The following is a 22,402-nucleotide window of genomic DNA, read 5'->3' as shown; positions in this document are numbered from 1 at the left end:
CTGGAACTCAAACACAAGAAATTTGGAAGGAACTCGAACACTTGGAGGTTAAAGAACATCCGCTAAAGAATGAATGGGTCAACCAGGAAATTAAAGAACTTAAAAATTCATGCCAACTAATGAAAATGAAAATGCATCGATTCAAAACTTATGGGATACTGCAAAGGTGGTCCTAAGAGGGAAGTACATAGCAGTCTAAGCTGCTCTCAAAAAATTAGAAAAGTCCCAAATACACAAGCTACCCTTACATCTAAAGGACCTGGAGAAAGAACAGCAAATAAAGCCTAAACCAAGCAGGAGAAGAGAAATAATAAAGATTTGAGCAGAAATCAATAACACAGAAACCAGAAGAACAGTGAAACAGATCAACAAAAATAGAAGTGGGTTCTTTGAAAGAATAAGATTGATAAACCTCTGACCAAACTTATCCAAAAGAGGGGCACCTGGGTGGCTCAGATGGTTAAGCTTCTGCCTTCGGCTCAGGTCATGATCCCAGGGTCCTGGGATTGAGCCTCGCATCGGGCTCCCTGCTCAGCGGGGGACATGCTTCTCCCCCTCCCTCTGCTTCTCCTCCTGCTCATATTCTCTCTCTCTCTCTCTCTCTCTGTATCTCTGTGTCTTGAATGAATAAATAAAAAAACCTTAAAAAAAAACTTATCTAAAAGAAAAGAGAAAGGACCCAAATTAATTAAATCATAAATGAAAGGGGAGAGATCACAACCAACACCAAGGAAATACAGGCAATTGTTAGAACATATTATGAGCAACTATATGCCAACAAATTAGGCAATCTGGGAGAAATGGATGCATTCCTGGAAACTCATAAACTACCAAGACTGAAACAGGAAGAGGTAGAACATCTGAACAGACCAATGACCAGCAAGGAAATTGATGCAGTAATCAAAACCCTCCCCAAAAAACAAGAGCCCAGGACAGATGGCTTCCCAGAGGAAATCTACCAAACATTTAAAGAAGAAATAATACCTATCCTACTGAAGCTGTTTCAAAAAATAGAAATGGAAGGAACTTCCAAACTCTTTCTATGAGGCCAGCATTACCTTGATCCAAAAACCAGACAAAGACCCCATCAAAAAGGAGAATTACAGACCAATATCCCTGATGAACATGAATGCCAAAATACTCACCAAGATCCTAGCCAACAGGATCCCACAGTACATTAAAAGGATTATTCACCACGACCAAGTGGGATTTATTCCCAGGATGCAAGGGTGGATCCAGAAGGTGATACTAGAAGTCCTAGCTAGTACAGTAAGACAAGGGAAGGAAATAAAATGTATATTTTTAGGGAAGGAAGAAATATTATCTATGTTTGCAGATGATATGATTGTCTACATAGAAAATCCCAAAGAACCAACAAAAAACTTCTGGAACCAATAAGAAACTATAGCCAGGTGGCTGCAGGATACAAAGTTAATACATAAAAGTTAATTGCTCTTCTATATAACAGCAATGAATAACTGGAATTTGAAATTTAAAACATAATACCATTTATATTAGCACCAAAATAACTGAAATACTTAGGTATAAATTTAACAAAACATTTAAAAGATAGCTGGAAAATCCCAAAGTATGTGGAGATTAAACAACAGACCTCTAAATAACATATGAGTCAAATAAGGAGTCACAGAATGAATTTTTAAATACTTCGAATAAATGAAAATAAAAATATTACACAGCAAAATTTGTGGGATGTAAAGGATCCATATGAGGAAAACTACAAAACTCTGATGAAAGAAATCAAAGGATGTCTACATAAATGGAGAGATATTTTATATTCATTGAGAAGAAGATTCAATATTTTTCTTTAAAGATTTATTTATTTATTTGAGAGAGCGAGAATGAGAGAGAGTACATGAGAGGGGGGAGGGTCAGAGGAAGAAGCAGGCTCCTCGCTGAGCAGGGAGCCTGATGCGGGACTCGATCCCGGGACTCCAGGATCATGACCTGAGCCGAAGGCAGCCGCTTAACCAACTGAGCCACCCAGGCGCCTGAGAAGAAGATTCAATATTATTAAGAGGTCAATTCTTCCCAAAATGATCTATAGATTCAATGCAATCCCAATAAAAATCCCAGCAAATTATTTTGTGTATACTGACAAACTGATTCTAAAGTTCATATGGAAAGGCAAAAGACCCAGGGTAGCCAACACAATACTGAAGAAAATCAAAGAGGATTGATACTACCTGATTTTAAGACTTACCATATAAAGCTACAGTGTTCAAGACAGCATGGCATTGTCTGAAGAATAGAAAAATAAATCAGTGGAACAGAACAGAAAGCTTAGAAATAGACCCACACTAATATAGTCAACTGATCTTTGATAAGGGAACAAAGGCAATTCAATGGAGCTGAGGATCTTTGCAGCAATGTCCATGCTGGAGCAACTAGACACCCAAATGTAAACAAACAAACAAACAAAAAGAATATAGAGGCAGACCTTACACCTCTCACAAAAATTAATTCTCAGAATGAATCAATAGATCTAAATGTAAAATGCAAAATTATAGAACTTCTAGACAATAACATAGTAAAATATAGGAAACCCTCGGTTTGGTGATCACATTTTAGATAGAACACCAAAAGCACAATTTAAGAAAAAAAACAATTGATGGGCTGCCTGGGTCGCTCAGTCAGTTAAGCGTCTGCCTTCAGCTCACGTCATGGTCCCAGGATTCTGGGATGGAGTCACACATGGGTCTTCTTGCTCAGCGGGGAGCCTGCTTCTCCCTCTGCCTGCTGCTCCCCCTGCTTGCGTGCTCTCTCTCTGACAAATAAATAAATATATTTTTAAAGATTTTATTTATTTATTTGACAGAGAGACGGTGAGAGAAGGAACACAGCAGGGGGAGTGGGAGAGGGAAAAGCAGGCTTCCTACTGAGCAGGGAGCCCGATGTGGGGCTCGATCCCAGGGCACTGGGATCATGACCTGAGCCTAAGGCAGACACTTAACGACTGAGCCATGCAGGCGCCCCACAAATAAATAAAATTTTTTTTATTGTTAAAGATTTTTATTTATTTATTTATTTATTTATTTACTTATTTTTAAAGATTTTATTTATTTACTTGAGAGAGAGAATGAGAGAGAGAGAGAGAGCATGAGAGGGGGGAGCATCAGAGGGAGAAGCAGACTCCCCGCTGAGCAGGGAGCCCAATGTGGGACACGATCCTGGGACTCCAGGATCATGACCTGAGCCGAAGGCAGTCGCTTAACCAACTGAGCCACCCAGGCGCCCCAAAGATTTTTATTTATTTGACAGAGAGAGACACAGCAAGAGAGGGAACACAAGCAGGGGGAGTGGGAGAGGGAGAAGCAGGCTTCCCACGGAGTAGGGGGCCCAAGGCAGGGCTGGATCCCAGGACCGAGCCAAAGGCAGACGCTTAACGACTGAGCCACCCAGGCGCCCCACAAATAAATAAACTTTTAAAAATTTGTTTAAAAAGAAAAAAATTGATGGACTTCATTAAAATTGAAGACTTCTTTTTTAAAAAAAAACAAACTGAGGGTTCTAGAGGGGAGGGGCATGGGAGGATGGGTTGGCCTGGTGATGGGTATTAAAGAGGGCACGTTCTGCATGGAGCACTGGGTGTTATACACAAACAATGAATCATGGAACACTACATCAAAAACGAATGATGTAATGTATGGTGATTAACATAACAATACATTTTTTTTTTAAGACTTCTTTTTTTTTTTTTTAAGATTTTATTTATTCACCTGACAGAGAGAGAGATAGCAAGAGCAGGAACACAAGCAGGGGGAGTCGGAGAGGGAGAAGCAGGCTTCCCGCTGAGCAGGGAGCTGGATGCGGGGTTGGATCCCAGGACCCTGGGATGGTGACCCGAGCGGAAGGCAGACGCCCAACGACTGAGCCACCCAGGAGCCCCTAAAATTAAAGACTTCTGCTGTATGAGAGACACCGTTAAGAGAATGGAAATATAAACCACAGACTGGGAGAAAATGTTTGCAAAATATATATCTGATTTAAAAAACAAAACTTGTGGGGCGCCTGGGTGGCTCAGTTGTTAAGCACCTGCCTTTGGCTCAGGTCATGATCCCAGGGCCCTGGGATCGAGCCCTGCATCAGGCTCTCTGCTCCGCGGGAAGCCTGCTTCTCCCTCTCCCACCCCCCCCTCCCCCGCTTGTGTTCCCTTTCTTGTTGTGTCTCTCTCTGTCAAATAAATAAATAAATCTTAAAAAAAAAAAACAACTTGTATCTAAAATATATGCTAGAGATTGAATGTTTCTGTCCCCCCAGATTCAGATGTTGAATTCCTAACTCGCAACGGTGATGATATTATGAGGTGGGTCTTTGGGAGACTTTAGTGCCCTTATAAAGGAAACCTCACAAAGCTCCCTAATCCCATTCCATCATGTGAATAGATGGCAATCCATGAACCAGGGAGCCTTCACCAACCACAATTCTGCCAGCGCCATTAACCTAAACTCCAGACCTATAAGAAATAAATATGTGTTGCTTACAAGTCACCGTTCTATGGCATTTTGCTATAGCAGCCCAAACACACAAAGACCATATACAAAGAACTCTTAAAACTCAAATAAAACAAACTCAATCCAAAAATGGACCAAAGATCAGAACACACATCTCTCTCACCAAAAAAAGATATACAAATGGCCAATAGCAGCAACAACAATGAGAGCATATGAAAAGATGTTCACCATCACAAGATATTCAGGAATTCAAAGTTAAAACAATGAGATATCACTATACACCAATCAGGATGACCAAAATCCAAAATACTGACGACACCAAATGCTGCCAGGGATGTGGAACAACAGGAACTCTCATTCATTGTTGGTGAGAACACCACCACTTTGTAAAACATTTTGGCAGTTATTTAGAAAACTAAACATAGGCTTACCATATGATTCAGCAATTGTGCTTCTAGACACTTACCTAATAAGTTGAAAAGTTTGTCTACAAAAAAACCTGCATACAAATATTTATGGTAGCTTTATTCATAATGGTCCAAAATAGAAAGCAATCTAGGTATCTTTCAATAAATGAATGGACAAACAATGTGTGGTATATTGGTAGAATACCTTGAAAATATTGTGGGTTTAGTTCCAGACCACCACAATAAAGTGAGTGAAATAAATTTTCTGATTTCCCAGTGCATATAAAAGTTATATTTACATTATACTATAGTCTATTAAATGTGCAATGGCATTATATCTAAAAAACAATATATATATCTTAAACATACTTCATTGCAAAAAAATGCTAGTCATCATCTGAGCTTTCACCAAAATGTAATCTCTTTTTTTTGCTGGTGGAACATCTTGCCTCAATGATGGCTGCTGACTGATTAGGACAGTGGTTGCTGAAGGTTGGAGTCACTGTGGCAATTTCTTAAAATAAGACAACAATGAAGTTTGTTCTATCAATGGACTCTTCCTTTCACAAAGGATTTCTCTGTAGTATGTGATGCTTTTTTTTTTTTTTTAAGATTTATTTATTTATTTGGGGTGGGGGGAGAGGCAGGTGGAGGAGAGACAGAATCCCAAGCAGACTCCCCGCTGTGCATGGAGCCTGATGCAGGACTCAATCCCACCACTGTTAGATCATGACCTGAGCCAAAATTAAGAGTCAGATGCTTAACCAACTGAGCCACCCAGGCACCCCACATGTGATGCTGTTTGATAGCATTTTACCCAGGAACTTCTTTCAAAATTGGAGTCAATCAGTAAATCCTCTCAAACCCTGCCACTGCTTTATCAACTAAGTTTATGTAACATTCTAAATCCTTTGTTGTCATTTCAACAATTTTCACAGGGAGTAGATTCTGTCTTAAGAAACCACTTTCTTAGGGCGCCTGGGTGGCTCAGTTGGTTAAGCGACTGCCTTCAGCTCGGGTCATGATCCCGGAGTCCTGGGATTGAGCCCCACATCGGGCTCCCGGCTCAGCGGGGAGCCTGCTTCTCCCTCTGACCCTCTCCCCTCTCATGCTGTTTCTCTCGCTCTCACATAAATAAATAAAACCTTAAAAAAAAAAAAGAAACCACTTTCTTACACAGATGTAGTGAAAAGAAGGGCCATATGCACCCCAATGTTCATAGCAGCAATGTCCGCAATAGCCAAACTGTGGAAAGAGCCGAGATGCCCTTCAACAGATGAATGGATAAAGAAGATGTGGTCCATATATACAATGGAATATTACTCAGCCATCAGAAAAGATGAATACCCAACTTTTACATCAACATGGATGGGACTGGAGGAGATTATGCTAAGTGAAATAAGTCAAGCAGAGAAAGTCAATTATCATATGGTTTCACTTATTTGTGCAACATAAGGAATAACATGGAGGACATTAAGAGAAGGAAGGGGAAAATGCGGGGGGGGGGAATTGGAGGGAGAGATGAACCATGAGAGATTATGGACCTGAGAAACAAACAGGGTTTTAGAGGGGAGGGGGGAAGGTGGATCGGTTAGCCCGGTGATGTGTATTAAGGAGGGCACGTACTGCATGGAGCACTGGGTGTTATACGAAAACAATGGATCGTGGATCACTACATCAAAAACTAATGATGTATTGTATGGTGACTAACATAACATAATAAAATAAAAATTAAAAAAACCTAAAAAAAAAAAAAGAAACCACTTTCTTTGCTCATCCATAAGAAGCAAGTCCTCAACCATTAACATTTTATCATGAGATTGTGCCAATTCAGTCACACCTTCAGGCTCCACTTCTCGTTCTAATTCTCTTGCGATTGCCATCACATTTGCAGTTATTTCATCTACTGAAGTACCTCTCAAAGTCAGCCATGAAGGTTGTAATCAGCTTCTTCAAAACCTCTATTAATTTTAATAGTTGGACCTCTTCCCATGAATCCAAATGTTCTTAATGGCATCTGAATTGTGAATCCTTTCCAGAAGGCTTCCAATTTCCTTTGCCCAGATCTATCCAAGGAATCATCATCTGTGGCAGCTGTAACCTTACAAAATGTATTTCTTCAATAACAAGACTTGAAAGTCAAAATGACTCCTTGATCCATGGGCTGCAGAATGGATGTTGTGTCAGCAAGCACGAGAACAACATAAGAGTTCTTGGGTGACCAGATGCATTGTCAATGAGCAGTATTATTTTGAAAGGATCTTTTTTTCTAAGGAGTACATCTCAACAGTGGGCTAAAATATTCAGTAAACCATGCTGTAACCAGATGTGCTGTCATCCAGGCTTTGTTGTTCCATTTACAGACCACAGGCAGAGTAGATTTACAATCATTCTTAAGGGCCCTAAGATTTTTGGAATAATTGTAAATGAGCATTGGCTTCAATTTAAATAAAAAACTAATGATGTACTATATGTTGGCTAATTGAATTTAAATAAATTTTTTAAAAAGAAAAAAAAAAATAAAGTCACCAGCTGCATTAACACCTATTGAGAGAGTAAGCCTGTGTTTTGAAGCCAGGTATTGACTTCTTCTCTTTAGCTATGAAAGTGGCATCTTTTTCCAACAGGCTATTTTGTCTACATTGAAAGTATGTTCTTTGGTGTACTACCTTCATGAATTATCTTAGCAAGATCTTCTGGATAACTTACTGCTTCAACTTGCACTGTTTTTTAAGTTTTTATTTAAATTCCAGTTAACAGGGCGCCTGGGTGGCTCAGTCGTTAAGCGTCTGCCTTCGGCTCAGGTCATGATCCCAGCTCCTGGGATCGAGCCCCACATCAGGCTCCCTGCTCCACGGGAAGCCTGCTTCTCCCTCTCACACTCCCCTTGCTTGTGTTCCCTCTCTCGCTGTGTCTCTCTCTGTCAAATAAATAAATAAATCTTAAAAAAAATAAGTAAATAAATAAATTCCAGTTAACATACAGTGTAAGTTTAAGGTGTGGATAACTTACTGCTTCAACTTGCACTGTTTTTTAAGTTTTTATTTAAATTCCAGTTAACATACAGTGTAAGTTTAAGGTGTACAATACAGTGATTCAACATTTCCTTAAAACACTGAAAGCTCATCACTAGTGCACTCCTTAATCCCCATCACCCATTTAACCCATCCCCCCACCCACTTCCCCTCTCGTAGCCATCAGTCTGTTCTCTATAGTTAAGAGTCTGTTTCTTGATTTGCCTCTTTTTCCCTTTGCTTATTTTGTTCCTTAGATTCCACATATGAGTGAAATCATATGGCATTTGTCTTTCTCTGGCTTATTTAGCTTACCCTAATACTCTCTAGCTCCATCCATGTCATTGCAAACGGCAAGATTTCATTCTTTTTTATGGCTGAGTAATACTCCATTGTGTATATATATACACACCACATCTTCTTTATCCATTCATTAGTCAATGGACACTTGGGCTGTTTCCATAGTTTGACTATTACAGATAATACTGCTATGAACATTGGGGTGCATGTATCCCTTTGAATTAGCATTTTTGTATTCTTTAGATAAATACCTAGTAGATCCAATTGCTGGATCATAAGGTATTTTTCTTTTTTTTTTTTAAGATTTACTTATTTGAGAGAGCACACAAGCAGGGGGAAGGGCAGAGGGAGAGAGAGAGAGAGAAGCAGACTCCCTGCTGAGTGTGGAGACCAGCACAGGGCTCAATCTCGTGATCCTGAGATCATGAACTAAGCTGAAACCAAGAGTCATGTTCTTACTTACCGAGCCACCCAGGCACCTCATATATATATATCTACATATAGATATATATAGATGTGTATATATATAGATGTGTATATATATATATTTTTTTTTTTTTTTCAAGAGAGAGAGAGGCAGGGGAGGGGCAGAAGGAGAGGGAGAGAGAGAAAATCCTAAGCAGGCTCCACACCTAGGGTGGAGCCTGACATGAGGCTCAATCTCAAGACCATGAGATCATGACCTGAGCCGAAATCAAGAGTCATAGGCTTAATCGATGGAGCCCAGGCCCCTCAAGTAATTCTGTTTTTGTTTTTGTTGTTGTTGTTGTTGTTTAACTTTTTGAGGAACCTCCATACTGTTTTCCAGAGTGGCTGCACCAGTTTGCATTCCCATCAACAATGAGTATTCCCCTTTCTCCACATCCTTGCCAACACCTGTTGTTTCTTGTGTTGTTGATTTTAGCCATTCTGACAGGTGTGAGGTGATATCTCATTGTAGTTTTGATTTGTATCTCCCTGATGATGAGTGATGTTGAGCATCTTTTCACATGTCTGTTGGCCATCTGTATGTCTTCTGTGGAAAAATGTCCATTCATGTCTACTTGCACCTTTATGTCATGGAGATGGCTTCTTTCCTTAAACCTCATAAACCAACTTCTGCTAGGTTCAAAGTTTTCTTCTGCAGCTTCCTCACCTCTCTCAGCCTTCACAGAACTGAAGAAAGTTTGGGCCTTCCTCTGGGTTAGGTTTTGGCTTAAGGGAATGTTGTAGCTGCTTTGATCTTCTATCTAGAACACTAAAACTTTCTCAGTATCAACAAGGCTGTTTCACTTTCTTATCATTCATGCGTTCACAGGAATAGAATGTTCTGTAACTGACTGTGAACAAATCAATTGAGATAACCTTCGGACCAGCCTGGAATAGAACTTTCAATTTCCTTCAAGAACTCTTCCTTTGCATTCACACACAACTTGGTTGTTTGGTGCAAGAGGCCTAGCTTTCAACCTATTTTGATTATCAACATGCCTTCCTAGCTAAGCTTAGTCATTTCTAGCTTTACCTTTTTTGTTACTTGAACACTTAGAGGCCATTGTAGGGTTATTAATTATTAATCTCAATATTGTTTTGTCTCAGGTAATAGGGAGCCCCAAGGAGAGGGAGTGAGATGGGGAACAGCCAGTCAGTAGAGTAGTTAAGAACACACACAACATTTACTGATTAAGTCCACTGTCTTATAAATAAATGTGTGTATTTATATATATAATATTTTAATATAAATAAATGTATATATATTATTATATATTTATTTACATATATATATATTTTTTTTCTTTAAGTAGGTCCCATGCCCAGCATGGAGCCCAATATGGGGCTTGAATTCATGACCCTGAGATCAAGACCTGAGCTGAGATCAAGAGTTGGACACTTAACCAACTGAGCCACCCAGGCACTCCTGGTTTACTCTTATACTGGCACAATTCATGGTGTCCCCAAGTTACAATAGTAACATCAAAGATCACTGATCACAGATCACCATAACGAATATAATAATAATGAAAATTTGAAATATTGTGAGAATTACCAAAATATTACACAGAAACAAAGGGAGCAAATGCTGTTGGGTAAATGGTGCCAACACAGGTTTGCCACAATCCTTCAATTTGTTAGGGGGAAAAAAAATTATCTGTGAAGTGCAATAAAGTAAAGTACAATAAAACAAAGTATGCCTGGGGGCACCTGCATGGCTCAGTCGGTTAAGCATCTGCCTTCAGCTCAGGTCATGATCCCAGGGGCCTGGGATCTAGCCCCACATCAGGCTCCCTGCTAAACGAGGAGCCTACTTCTCCCTCTCCCTCTGCCATCCCCTGCCCCCCCCAGCCCTGGCTTGTGCTCTCTGGCTCTATCTCTCCATCAGATAAATAAATAAAATCTTAGGAAAAAAGTATGCTTGTATTATTGAATGATTAAAAAAATGAGCTATTAAGCTATGAAAAAATATGAAGGAATCTTAAATGCATATTGCTAAGTCAAAGAAGCCAGTTGAAAAGGCTATATACTCTAAGATTCCAATTATATATCACTGGAAAAGGCAAAACTATGGAGAGAGTGAAAAGATCAGTGGTTACCACAAGTTTGATGAGGGAGGTGGGATTAACAGGTGGAGCACAGGGCATTTTTCAGGGCAGTGCAACTATTCTATATGATACTCTAATGGTGGAAAGATGAAATTATGCATTTGTCAAAACCCACAGAAATATAAACCACAAAGAGTAAACACTAAAATAAACTATGGACTTTAGTTAATATTAATGTATCAATATTAGTTCATCAATTTTAATAAATCTACCACACTAATGCAAGATGTTAATAACAGAAAGGTGGGAAGGGAGAGAGAAGGCACATAGGTCCTCTCTATATTTTCTTTTTTTTTTTTTTTCTCTCTCTCTATATTTTCTGTGGAATTTTTCTCTAAACCTACAACTGTCTTATTGAGGCAAAAAAATTAAATATTAGCAAACAAAATCCAACAACACATTATATAAATAACATCACAACTAAGTGGTATTTATCCCAGATATGCAGAATGAAATATTAGGAATTACAATAGTATAATTTACCAAATCAGTGGATCTAAGAAGAAAAGTCATCTTTCCCTATGTGCTGAAAGACCCTTCAATAACATTCAACACACATTCCAGATTTTTAAAAAATAGTTAAAATGGGGGGCGCCTGGGTGGCTCAGTCATTAAGCGTCTGCCTTTGGCTCAGGTCATGGTCTCAGGGTCCTGGGATCAAGCCCCGCATTGGGCTCCCTGCTGCACAGGAAGCCTGTTTCTCCCTCTCCCACTCCCCCTGCTTGTGTTCCCTCTCTCGCTGTGTCTGTCTTGGTCAGATAAATAAATAATAATAAATAAAATCTTTTAAAAAAAATAGTTAAAATGGGAATTGGTGGCTGTATCTCTAATCTGGCCATGCGTGCATACATATTTTGTCATCTTATATCATATACATATTATATATACACACATACATAATCATGTTAGGGACACATCTTACTTAATGGGGAAACAATGGAAGAATTCCAATAAAGGTCAGGAACAAGGCAAGGATGCTTTCTATTTTTACTACTTTTTAACATTACATTGGGGGAATTATCCAATGCAGTCAGAGAAAGGAAAACAAATAGAGGTATATAAACTGGAAAAGAAGTATAAAACAATTTAGTAAGGTGTCAGCATATAAAATTTACACATAAAAATCAACAATCTTCATATATATGAGTAATAACAAGTCAGAAAGTGTTAAGGAATAGAATATCCTATCTATAAACAAAACAAGATAAATTCTTAAAAGCAAACTTGTTAAATGTACAAAATCTCATGTGTGGAAAAATTTAATGCACTTCTAAAAAGCACAAACATGGACTTGTGAACAAGGGGAAAACTTCCCTTTGACTTAATATCATAAAGATGTCAGTTGTCTCCAAATTAATAGATTAGTTAATATGATCCCAATAAAATACCAACATTTTATGGATGCAGACAATAATAACAGAAAAATAAACATGCAAGAATAGAGAGGAATCACGTCATTCCCATTAAGATGACTACCATATAAACAAAAAAACAGAAACAAAGTAACAAGTGTTGGCAAGGATATGGAGAAACTGGAATTCTTCTGCACTGTTGGTAGGAATGTAAAATAGTGCTCTGCTATGGAAAACAGCATGAAGTTTCCTCAAACAACTAAAAATGGAATGAGTATGTGATCCAGCAATCCCAGTTCTGAGTATATATCCAAAAGAATTGAAAGCAGGATCTTGCCCTCTTTATTACCTCATAGTTGTACTTGATTCTAGCTTGATGTCAGTGACTTTTAGTGACTTAGTGATGTGCTGATGGTAAAATAACTCTCTTGCCTAAGTTATCTGATGTACCAGTAAAAACAATTCACTAGTTATAAGCCAGTTATTGTTCTAAGCATATTACTGGTATTAATCATGGAATTTTTTTTTAAGATTTTAACTAATCTATACACCCAACATGTGCCCAAACTCACAACCCTGAGATCAAGAGTCATATGCTCTATCAACTGAATAGCCAGTCACCCCGATCCAATGAATTTTCACAAGAACTATACAAAATAGGTACTATGAATGTCAATGTTTTAGAAATCAAAAAGCAGTGTAACAGAGGTAGGGTTATTTGGCTGAGGTTACAGAGTATAGAGGTTCTAGAACCAGGGCTTGAACCCGTGTACTCTGCCTCTAGAGCCCAGACCCTTAACCTCTACACTAAAGGGCAAGTGGGGTTAAAGCAGGATCTTGATATCTGTGCAGCCATCTTCATAATAGAATTCACCATAGCCAAGAGATGGAAGCAATCCAAGTGTCCATCAGTGAATGAATGGATAAACAAAATGTGGTATAATTATATATATATAACATATATAATAGAATATTATTCAGCCTTAAAAAGGAAATCCTATCACATGCTACAGCATACATGAACCTTGAGCACATTATGCAACATGAAATAAATAAGCCAGTCACAAAAAGACAAATACTGTGATTCCACTTATATAAAGTACCTAGAGTAGTCAAATTCATTGATGATTGATGTACCAATAATAACAATGATGGTTGTCAGAGGCTGGGAATAAGCATTGGAGTGTTTAATGGACAGAGTTTCAATTTTACAAGATGAAAAAAGTTCTGGAGATAGGTGGTTGTGATGGTTGCATAACAATGTGAATGTAAATACCACTGACTGTACTTAAAAATGGCTAAAATGGTAAATTTTATGATCTGTGTATTTCCCACAATTAAAAATTTTTTCAAGGAAAAAAATAAGATGGCCTTCAGTTTCCCATAGAATAATGCCAGCCTGGGCTCCACCCCCAAAAAAGTGCCTTCTATTTCACTTCATACTGCCAGCAGAAGAGCGTATTCTTGAAGAAACACTGCCTGCCTCACTTGCAATTGCTGAAACTGGAAAATAAAGGCATTTCAAAATGAATAGAAAATGGCAGGCATTATATTATAAAAAGTCAACAAAAAATGAGAATATATTTAAAAACCTAACTATGAAACAAACACAACACTCCAACCCCAATTGAATAGCCTTAAACAGTCATTTGGTGTTATGAAAAAATATTGTCAATCAAAAAAAAAAACAAACAAAAAAAACAAGCCAAGAACAAAAGTGAACAAAAAAGATATAAGACAAGAGTTAGTCAAAATCAGGAACTGAAAAAAAGACAAATCGTCTTTTTTTCAAAAGACTAATTTGTAAGATGTCCAAGGGAAAGACTTTACTTAAAATATAATAAGTGATATTAAAGAAAGGAATTAAAAGTCAAGAAATAAAAACAGAATCAAGAAAGCAATAAGAAGGATCAGAGGGGCGCCTGGGTGGCTCAGATGGTTAAGCGTCTGCCTTCGGCTCAGGTCATGATCCCGGGGTCCTGGGATCGAGCCCCACATCGGGCTCCTGGCTCAGCCGGGAGTCTGCTTCTCCCTCTCCCTCAGCCTCTCCCACTGCTCATGCTCTCTCTCTCTCTCTCTCTGTATCTTTGTGTCTCAAATGAAAAAAAAAAATCTTTAAAAAAAAAAAAAAAAAGAAGGATCAGAGACAAAGTGCTACAGAGGCAAAAAAAAAAAAAAAAAATCCAAAATATATTATATATAGTCCCTAAAGAAAAAAAGCAAAATAATGGAACAGATGTAATATTCAAAATTATAATACAAGAAAACTTCCTTGAAATAAAATGTGAATCTACACATCAAAAGGGTCTTTCAGGAACTTAGGGAAAATTGATATGGAATGGTCAACTGTGAGATTTATCTTAGAAAATCAATTAGAGGGCGCCTGGATGGCTCAGTTGGTTGAGAGACTGCCTTCAGCTCAGGTCATGATCCTGGAGTCCAGGGATCGAGTCCCACATCGGGCTCCCCCTGCTCGGCGGGGAGTCTGCTTCTCCCTCCGACCCTCCTCCCTCTCATGCTCTCTGTCTCTCATTCTCTCTGTCTCAAATAAATAAATAAATCTTTAAAAAAAAAAAAAAGAAAATCAATTAGAGTGCGCCTGGGTGAATCAGTCGGTTAAGCGCCTGCTGACTTAACCGATCATTAACTGATCCCAGAGTCCCAAGATCGAGTCCCACATCAGGCTCCCTGCTCAGCGGGGAGCCTGCTTCTCCCTCTGCCTGCCTCTCCCTGGGCTTGGGCTGTCAGATAAATAAATAAAATCTTAAAAAAAAAATCAATTAGATTTGAAAGAAAAAAACCATCCAGGCCTCAGGCAAAAAGATGAAATCATTTAGGAATTAAAGAATCAGGTTGGTATTTTCACAACATACAAAGAAAGGCAGCAAAGTTTTTAAAAACTCAAGGAAAAGAACTGTGAACCAAGATTTTATATCCACCTGTCCTTCAAATACCAAAGCTATAAAAATCAGTTTTAAATATGCAAGAACTCAAGAATACAGTATTCAGGAACCTCTCTTGAAGAATTTACTAAAGAATGAATTTCATCCAAATAAAGACTAACTGGGAGGAAATTCAGAAAACCTTATGATGGGGAGCATTAACTATATTAAGATGTAGTTCTTTAAAATAAAGGTGGTGGTAAGAGTGGAAAAAATAGTATGCAAATTGTTTCCTAAAAATGACTAAAAAAAATGGGAGGAGAGAAAACAGAATAAAATAATTGTGGCTATATAATAGGAGAGTCAAGATATGGCTGACAAATGAAAATACAGATTCTGAATGAGGAAAAGAAATTTGAGGACACAAGAAAAGATACAAGTGTAACCATAACCAGTAGAACAAAAGGACAAACATTACTAAACACCAAAAATAATTTTAAAAGTTCTTCATTTATTTGCTTTGGGTTGTTTTTTGTTAGCACTTCCTTACTTTCTGGCACTACAAGATGCTCCAGGTTCACCTCTTTATTTCCTTCCCCAGTCCTAGCATCAACCATTTCCCCAAGAAGCCTGATTCCTGGTGTAAAGGGAGCTGAACATCCACTGGAAACCCAGTCGCTCTGGTGCTCTGGACAGAGGAGGATTCTTAAACACTCTCTCCAAGGCTGATTATTGGGAAAATGAAGAGAGCCAGCACAGTGGCAAAAGGGCTAGAAGGTCCTGAAGCACTCCGGTGGTTAGAAGATGCCTTCCTTGAAGGAACCGCTCAGCTAGGGCCAATCTGGCCACACCCTCTAGATTATACTATCTTGAATGGCGAGAAAGACGTGTGATACAGTAAGTTAACAAGAACAGGAATGATCCAGTACACTCTAGCGTCTAAAAAACTGCCCTATCCAGACACCCAGAGTGATCATCTGAGGACATACTGCTGTGAGGACTCACATCTTGTTTACCCCCTAGCAAGCTCTCTCAAGCAGTTGCCTTCCAAGCTTATTCTCTATTACCACACAGCAGTCATCTGGTCCACAACTCTCTGGACACCCACCTCCAGCCTCTACACTCATCGGACAACCACAGGGAGTCACTCTGTGATCAAATCGATTTTCACAGTGCCTGAGTCAGAAGAGTGGAATCTTTACAAGGTGCAAGCTATATTCCAGGCCTTACCTTGGCACTTTGAAGCTAAACCAGATAAACCCCACAGCTCCTCTCTGAGGTGTCATAATAGGTGTTCCATGGTATTACTTCTATTACTATTTTAAACATTATTTTAACCCCCACATATATTCATTCCTGGGTTTTGGCTCCAAAAGTAAAATTTTTAAAAACCACCAAAAATAAATAAATAACCCCACGTGGTTATCCTTTCCTTTTATGTACAGTTTAACAGCTAACCTTTTTCTTCCCATAATTCCTTCCAGTTAACCAGTTATAATTTCAGTGTGTTTTTCAGTCCTTTTTCTCAATCTATATATTTCACTGTAGGTACAATACAGTTTTATGAAGGAGGTTGGGAGGGGTGTGGAAATCAGTTTGTCTGGTATTATTTTTGTGCTTTTTTTTACTTAACAGTATGTCTTGGTGATCTTTCTTGTTAGTACACAGATCTACTTCACATATATAGTAATGGTTGCATTACATTCAAGAATAAATGTACCAGTTTTATTTTAAATGTTTCACTGTTATATAAACAAAGCTGCAGTAAACATCCTTGTAAGTATATGTACACATACAAAGGTATGTTTTTAGAGTAGAATTGCTGGATTAAAGAATCTTCACATTTAAATTTTTAGAGGGGGTTATGAGAGAGATAAGAGAGTCCCTGGAGGTGCCTGAAGCCACAGAATCATCTGAAGCCATCCGATCTTTTGTTCCCCAGGTACTTTAAAGGCAATTCCACCAGAATGTAAATTCCATGAGAGCTGGAACCCTGATGCCTTACCCCAAAAAAGAATATCAGGGCCTAGAACACGTTCAGCATCTCAGCAATCACTGAATAAATGAACACATGTAGGCCAGTCACAGGCATATTCCTCAACCTAAATGCAAAATTTCCATGGATTTTAGAAAGACCACAAACATCAAAGAAATTTCTCTTTCAGAGATTTGAGTTATCTGGAATTGCTCTGGGGTCCTAAATTTCCACCCCATCTCATTCTTCCCCCTTTCCGAGTCACCAGCTTGAGTCCCTTCACATACCCATGACCTAGACCTATCCCTTAGAGACCCAAACCACTTGCCAGTCCCAAGAGAATTTAGATAGAAAACCTAAAATTCAGAATTGCTCTTTATTATAGGTGACCAAAGGTAAGATTCCACTGTACCAAAGAGAATGGGAAATCATTTGAAGACAAGCTGAATTAGGTGGTTTCCTAAAGAGTACTAAAAAATGGAAGGAACTCAGCTGACACTTTCTCCAGCCTGCCTTGAAAGGAGGAGCAAAAGGGCCCAGGCTACTAGAGTAGAGCATTACTGGAAGGACCTGTAGAGCACATAATCCTGTCAAGGAAATAACCCACTAATCTGCCTGCAATTGGCCAACAAATACTGTATGTGAAACTCTGAGCCAGTAGACAGACACATTCACAGTGATCCCAATGGCAAGACTGAGCATCAGAAATAAATTAGGCAAAAGTTATACCTGGCAGCAAGGGAGTTATGTACAAAAGTTCAAAGGAAAGAGTATACTACTTTAAAGGACCCACAGGTGGTTCAGATGCTTCAAGGGGCTAAATGAGGCAGAGAATGTAAATAAGCCATATGATGGCAGCCTTGTTAACTCACACAGAGCCCACTTTTCAGGATACAGAACCACCAAAGGTTATTATAGAATTCACCTAGTTGGGAGTTTGTGTAACTATTATTGGTTTGTTCAAGAGACAGATTTTTTTTCCTCTGTATCCCTGGGATCTGGCACAGTACCCAATCCAGGGAATATCAAAGCTTTTTCTTTAGTTAAGCAGTCTGTGCCATCCAATTCTCAAGTTAGACCAATATAGGGAAGGCAGCTTCTCAATGGGACTGTGGGGAGGGATTTCACCAACTCCTGGGGACATATCCTTATTTGTCAAACTTGGAGAGGAGGTGCTACCAGCATCTAGTGAGTAGAGGCTAGGGATACTGCTAAACATCCTGAAATGTACAAGAGAGCCTCCACAACAAAGAATTAACCAGCCTAAAATGTCAACAGTGCCAAAACTTAGTAACCCTGTGCCTAGTCTAACTGCAGATAGTAAGGAAAACACTAAGCTCAACCCTAAACTCTGTTCCAAAAACAGACCAAAGGAGGCTAAAATTATAGGAAAAGTTGGGTTCAGACTCCTTCGGACACACATCCCATCAGAGGAAATTACAACTCGTGCTGAAGGAACCTAGAAAAAAAAAAGTGACAGGGCTCAAATGAAGGGAGAAGAAAGAAGAAGCTCTATATGTAAATACTCAGTGTAGGAAGAACAAAAACAATACACAGGGAAGAATATGGAATGTTCCCACCAAATGTGAATAGGCCCAGTCAATGCCATTTATTATACATGTTGAACAGTCTCTGAGACCCAAGGGCTCCCATATGAATTTTTTTTTTTTTTTCCTTTTTCTTTTTTGCATCAAACAGGTTCTTCCAAGAGCCTGCTCACAAGGAAGAAAAAAAGAAAAAGAGTAATCCTCAATAAAATGAAACAAACAGAAAAAGCTGAACAGTCTACATATGAAAAACAAAGGTTAAAAAACTCACCAGACAAAAACCACACCAAACACTCATCCCATTTAATTTCCTGTTACATGCACTGAGAGAGCCAAGAACATCAGGCCCCAAGGCAGCAATACTCTGAGGTTCTAGCTCAGGCTCCCTCTATGTGACAAATTCATGCACACACACCCGCACATACCACTGACCCAGGCAGAAATACACATGCATGCGCAGGTGGTAGAGAATCACAGGGAGGTTGGGGGGGGGAGGGGAAGAGTGCTATCAACTGGACACTGGGGACCCAGAGAACCCTTCTGCTGCAGGCTAAGCAAGAGTCAAAATTAAAACAAAGGGAAAACACAGGATAAATGTAGGATGCTCAGAGAAGAAATTGGACAGATGAAGAGGGAAAGATACAGGGGGAGTTTTGGGAAAGCAGCCTCAGAAGAGGTTTTTCTTTATTGGGAACTCAGGCAGAGGTCCTGTGACTCCAGTGATATACTGAGGCTAAAGGAATATGCCACAGCATTACCTCTGCATCCTGTGCTCTCTCCCAAAGTAGAGGGAAACCACAGACACCCACCTCTAGCCCTCCCCACTGCGGCTCCTAAGGACTTTCCCAAGTACCCCCCAAAAAATGACCCCCCCCCACACACACACAAAGTTAGCAAAGAGCCAAGCACAGAAAGCCTCAGTAACTCTTCTTGGTGGAACCAAAGCCAGAGAAGCCCATCACAGCTGCCATCTCATCATCCTCCTCAAATGTCAAGTCCTCCTCAGCCCTCCTTTTCTTCTCCTTCTGTTTCTCTTTCTTGTAGGCTTTGGCCTTTTCCTCCTAGGGGGGAAATCACTCAGAATCAGTTCAGACTCCTGAGCCAAACGTTGAAAGAGACAAGTGAGTATCAAGATTCCTTTCTATCTTTAGGAGAAAATAGTTAAAGACAAGTAAAATTTCAAGAGCAGAGGAAAAGCCACAGTAAGGATTTAAAGAACAACAAAGAGCAGTTTTAGCCTGTGAAGAGCACTTCTCAGTCCTACATTCCAATTCATCTCTAGTTCTTAAAAAGGTTATGGAAGCAAAACCACATAACAGCAACTATTATCCTGGGGCACACAGTACATGCCAGTAATTGGTCTAAACGCTTTATGTAGATTATAAACTAAGATCTCTCTCTAATGGGAAAACTGAGGCATGGAGAGGTTATATAACTTGCCCAAAAGTCATAGCCAGTAAGTGAAGGAAACAGAATTCTGACCCTGTCAGCCTGGTTCCATGTGCCTCTTGGGGACTAGGTGTATTTAATCCCTCCTGTAGTAAAAAAAAAATAAGTAGGCCCAGACAGTCCAGGAAAAAAAAAGGATAGGTTTACAGCCATATCCTTCAGATCACAAGAGTCCCAAACAAAGGCCCCAAACAAAGGCAATAAACGTTTCCCCCAGTATAGTGAAATTCAGGATACAACTATCCTCTGGGGGTGGGAGTGGAATGAAGAAGAGAGCCTCCTCATGATTCGTAACATAAAATTCAAAGCTGGGGGACAAAAGATGGAAAGATACCAGAGCCTTACCTCTTCTCTGAGCTCTTTCATTCTTTCCTCAAAATCATAATCTTTCTGTTTCTCTTCCATCTTCTTCTTGTTGACTTCAAAACGTTTCTTCACCTGATCCAAGGTGGAACGTTCCACACGCATAGACATGCCCAGATTTCGCTGATCTGGGTGGGATCAACAGTGAAAATGGTGATGGCATTACAATATCCTCAGCCCCTCAAAAAGTCTTTGACATTAAAAAAAAAAAACAAAAAACAAAAAAACCCTTTTCATAAAATACACAGGAAAAATAATTATGACTGGAAAAAGAAACTCCCTTGGCTTTACTTGTTCCCAGAAGAAGCAGCTACAGATAGCAAGATGCAAGTGGCTTTCAACTGCCCTTACTGAGCAAATGCACACCAGTCAGGACAGCTAGGCCTTGGAGAAGACCTTGTTGAGAGCCTAGAACAGTGTCTCATCTCAGGGCCTCCAGAAACATTAGATAATGAAGTAAAGCATGCCCTGTACTAAAACTACTGGAGAAATTCTCAGGCATTAAAAAAAAATCCAACTGAAACCACTCTTTCCCCTACCCCACCTCCAAAACCCAGTTCCAGCCCTAGTCACAAACTACCTCCAAGCCTTACGTTTCTTTCCATTAATGTGATCCAGGAAGTTGATAGAGTCCTTCACCACACAGTCACAGACATTGCAATAATACCTAGCAAACAGAAGAAACAGCACTTGTGTCAAATCTAGCTGTAAGGTAATGTTTTCAACCAACAAACTCATATTTTTAGGTAAATTTTCTTTTTACAAGAAGAAGGTACTTCTCATTTTCATAAAGCATTACCTCTTGGAAGAGTATGGTAACCAACCTCCAAGATGGCCCCACAATGATCCCCAAATTCCTGGTATTTGTACCTTGGGCAGTCCCCTCCCAGTTCGTACTAGGGTTGATCTGTGACCAAAAGAATATCTCAGGGTGCCTGGTGGCTCAGTCAGTTAATCATCTGCCTTCCGCTCAGGTCATGATTTCAGGGTCCTGGGATTGAGCCCTACGTTAGGCTCCCTGCTCAGCGGGAAGTCTGCTTCTCTCTCGCCCCTCTGCCTGCTCATGCTCTCTCTTTCAAATAAATAAATAAAATTTTAAAAGAAAAGTTCAAAAGTGATGCGATAGCACTTCCAAGATTAGGTCATTTAAAAAAAAAAAAAGGTGGCTTCGGTCTTAGTCTGTCTATGTCTTATTCTGGGGAAGCCGAAGCCACTTGCTTTATTGTGAGCAGCACTACAGAGAGGCCCATGAGGCAAAGAACTGAGGCCTCCAAAGCACTGTCACATGAAAGAGCTTTCAATCAAATCAATCAGGCCCACTTACGCCTCAGATGAATGCAGACCCAGCAGACATCTTCAATGAAGCTTTGTGAAACCCTAAGCCAGAACCACAGAGGTTAAGTAAGTCTGTCCCAGATTACTTACCCACAGAAATTGTGAGCTATCTGCTGTTGTATGCCACTAAATTTTGGGTGAATTTGTTAATTTACACAGCAATAGATAACTAATACAGAGAGAAATGATGTTTGTGGGTTTTCTAAGCAAACCAGAGACATCTCACTCACTGCTGTTTTTGCCCTCCTGCTAGAAGACCTAAGTGAACAAAGAAGTAATGGTGGGCAAAATAGACTAGAGCTCTCACAGGACACTTCTTCCCATGGGTTATAGTCTTGGTCTAGGAAGAAGGTGTACGATCAAGCAATCCATAACAACTACAACATACTCTGCAACCAGTCTGGAACCTCAACACCCTTTATTCACCATCAACAGCTCCTAGGCTCCATTCTAGCTCCACCTAATCTCTCCCCTAGAAATGTCCTTAGTAGTCCTTTCATTCATTTCTTCCTCTTCCAAGATATTAAGAAGTAGTGATAGCACTAATATGAAGAGGCCTACAGAGTGGTCTCTCCTAGAGACACTACTATGTTTAGTTGAGGCCTTGGGTGGGGAGGAGAGAAAAACAAATATAAAGGTAGAATTATAGGTAACAAGGTAGAATTATAGGTAACATGGTTGTTCTCCTGGGGCCAGAGAACCTCCTCAACACTTGCTAAAACCAACATAG

The 22,402-nt window shown here is 39.5% G+C and overlaps 1 protein-coding gene across 3 annotated transcripts in view; it reads right to left on the bottom strand.

Annotated features, from left to right (window-relative positions):
• ZMAT2 (zinc finger matrin-type 2) overlaps positions 1–22,402 on the bottom strand; it is a 33,530-nt gene that overhangs the window by 9,053 nt on the left and 2,075 nt on the right. Inside the window, exons 4-7 of one of the 3 annotated variants that reach the window (XM_021701792.1) lie at positions 20,931–21,004; positions 20,320–20,465; positions 19,451–19,586; positions 2,222–2,259 (exon numbers count right to left, since the gene is read on the bottom strand). In XM_021701792.1, the coding sequence (XP_021557467.1) occupies positions 2,240–2,259; positions 19,451–19,586; positions 20,320–20,465; positions 20,931–21,004 (376 nt within the window). In that variant the 3' untranslated portion in view covers positions 2,222–2,239. Of the gene's footprint in view, positions 1–2,221; positions 2,260–18,562; positions 19,587–20,319; positions 20,466–20,930; positions 21,005–22,402 lie in introns of those variants that run through there. The other 2 variants (XM_021701794.2, XM_021701793.2) reach the window with 2 other exon arrangements.

The sequence above is a fragment of the Neomonachus schauinslandi genome, chromosome 7, assembly GCF_002201575.2.
Source record: "Neomonachus schauinslandi chromosome 7, ASM220157v2, whole genome shotgun sequence".
Classification (NCBI taxonomy): Eukaryota; Metazoa; Chordata; class Mammalia; order Carnivora; family Phocidae; genus Neomonachus; species Neomonachus schauinslandi.
Note: the sequence above shows the minus strand (reverse complement) of the source record. Positions and strands in the feature narration are given on the sequence as shown.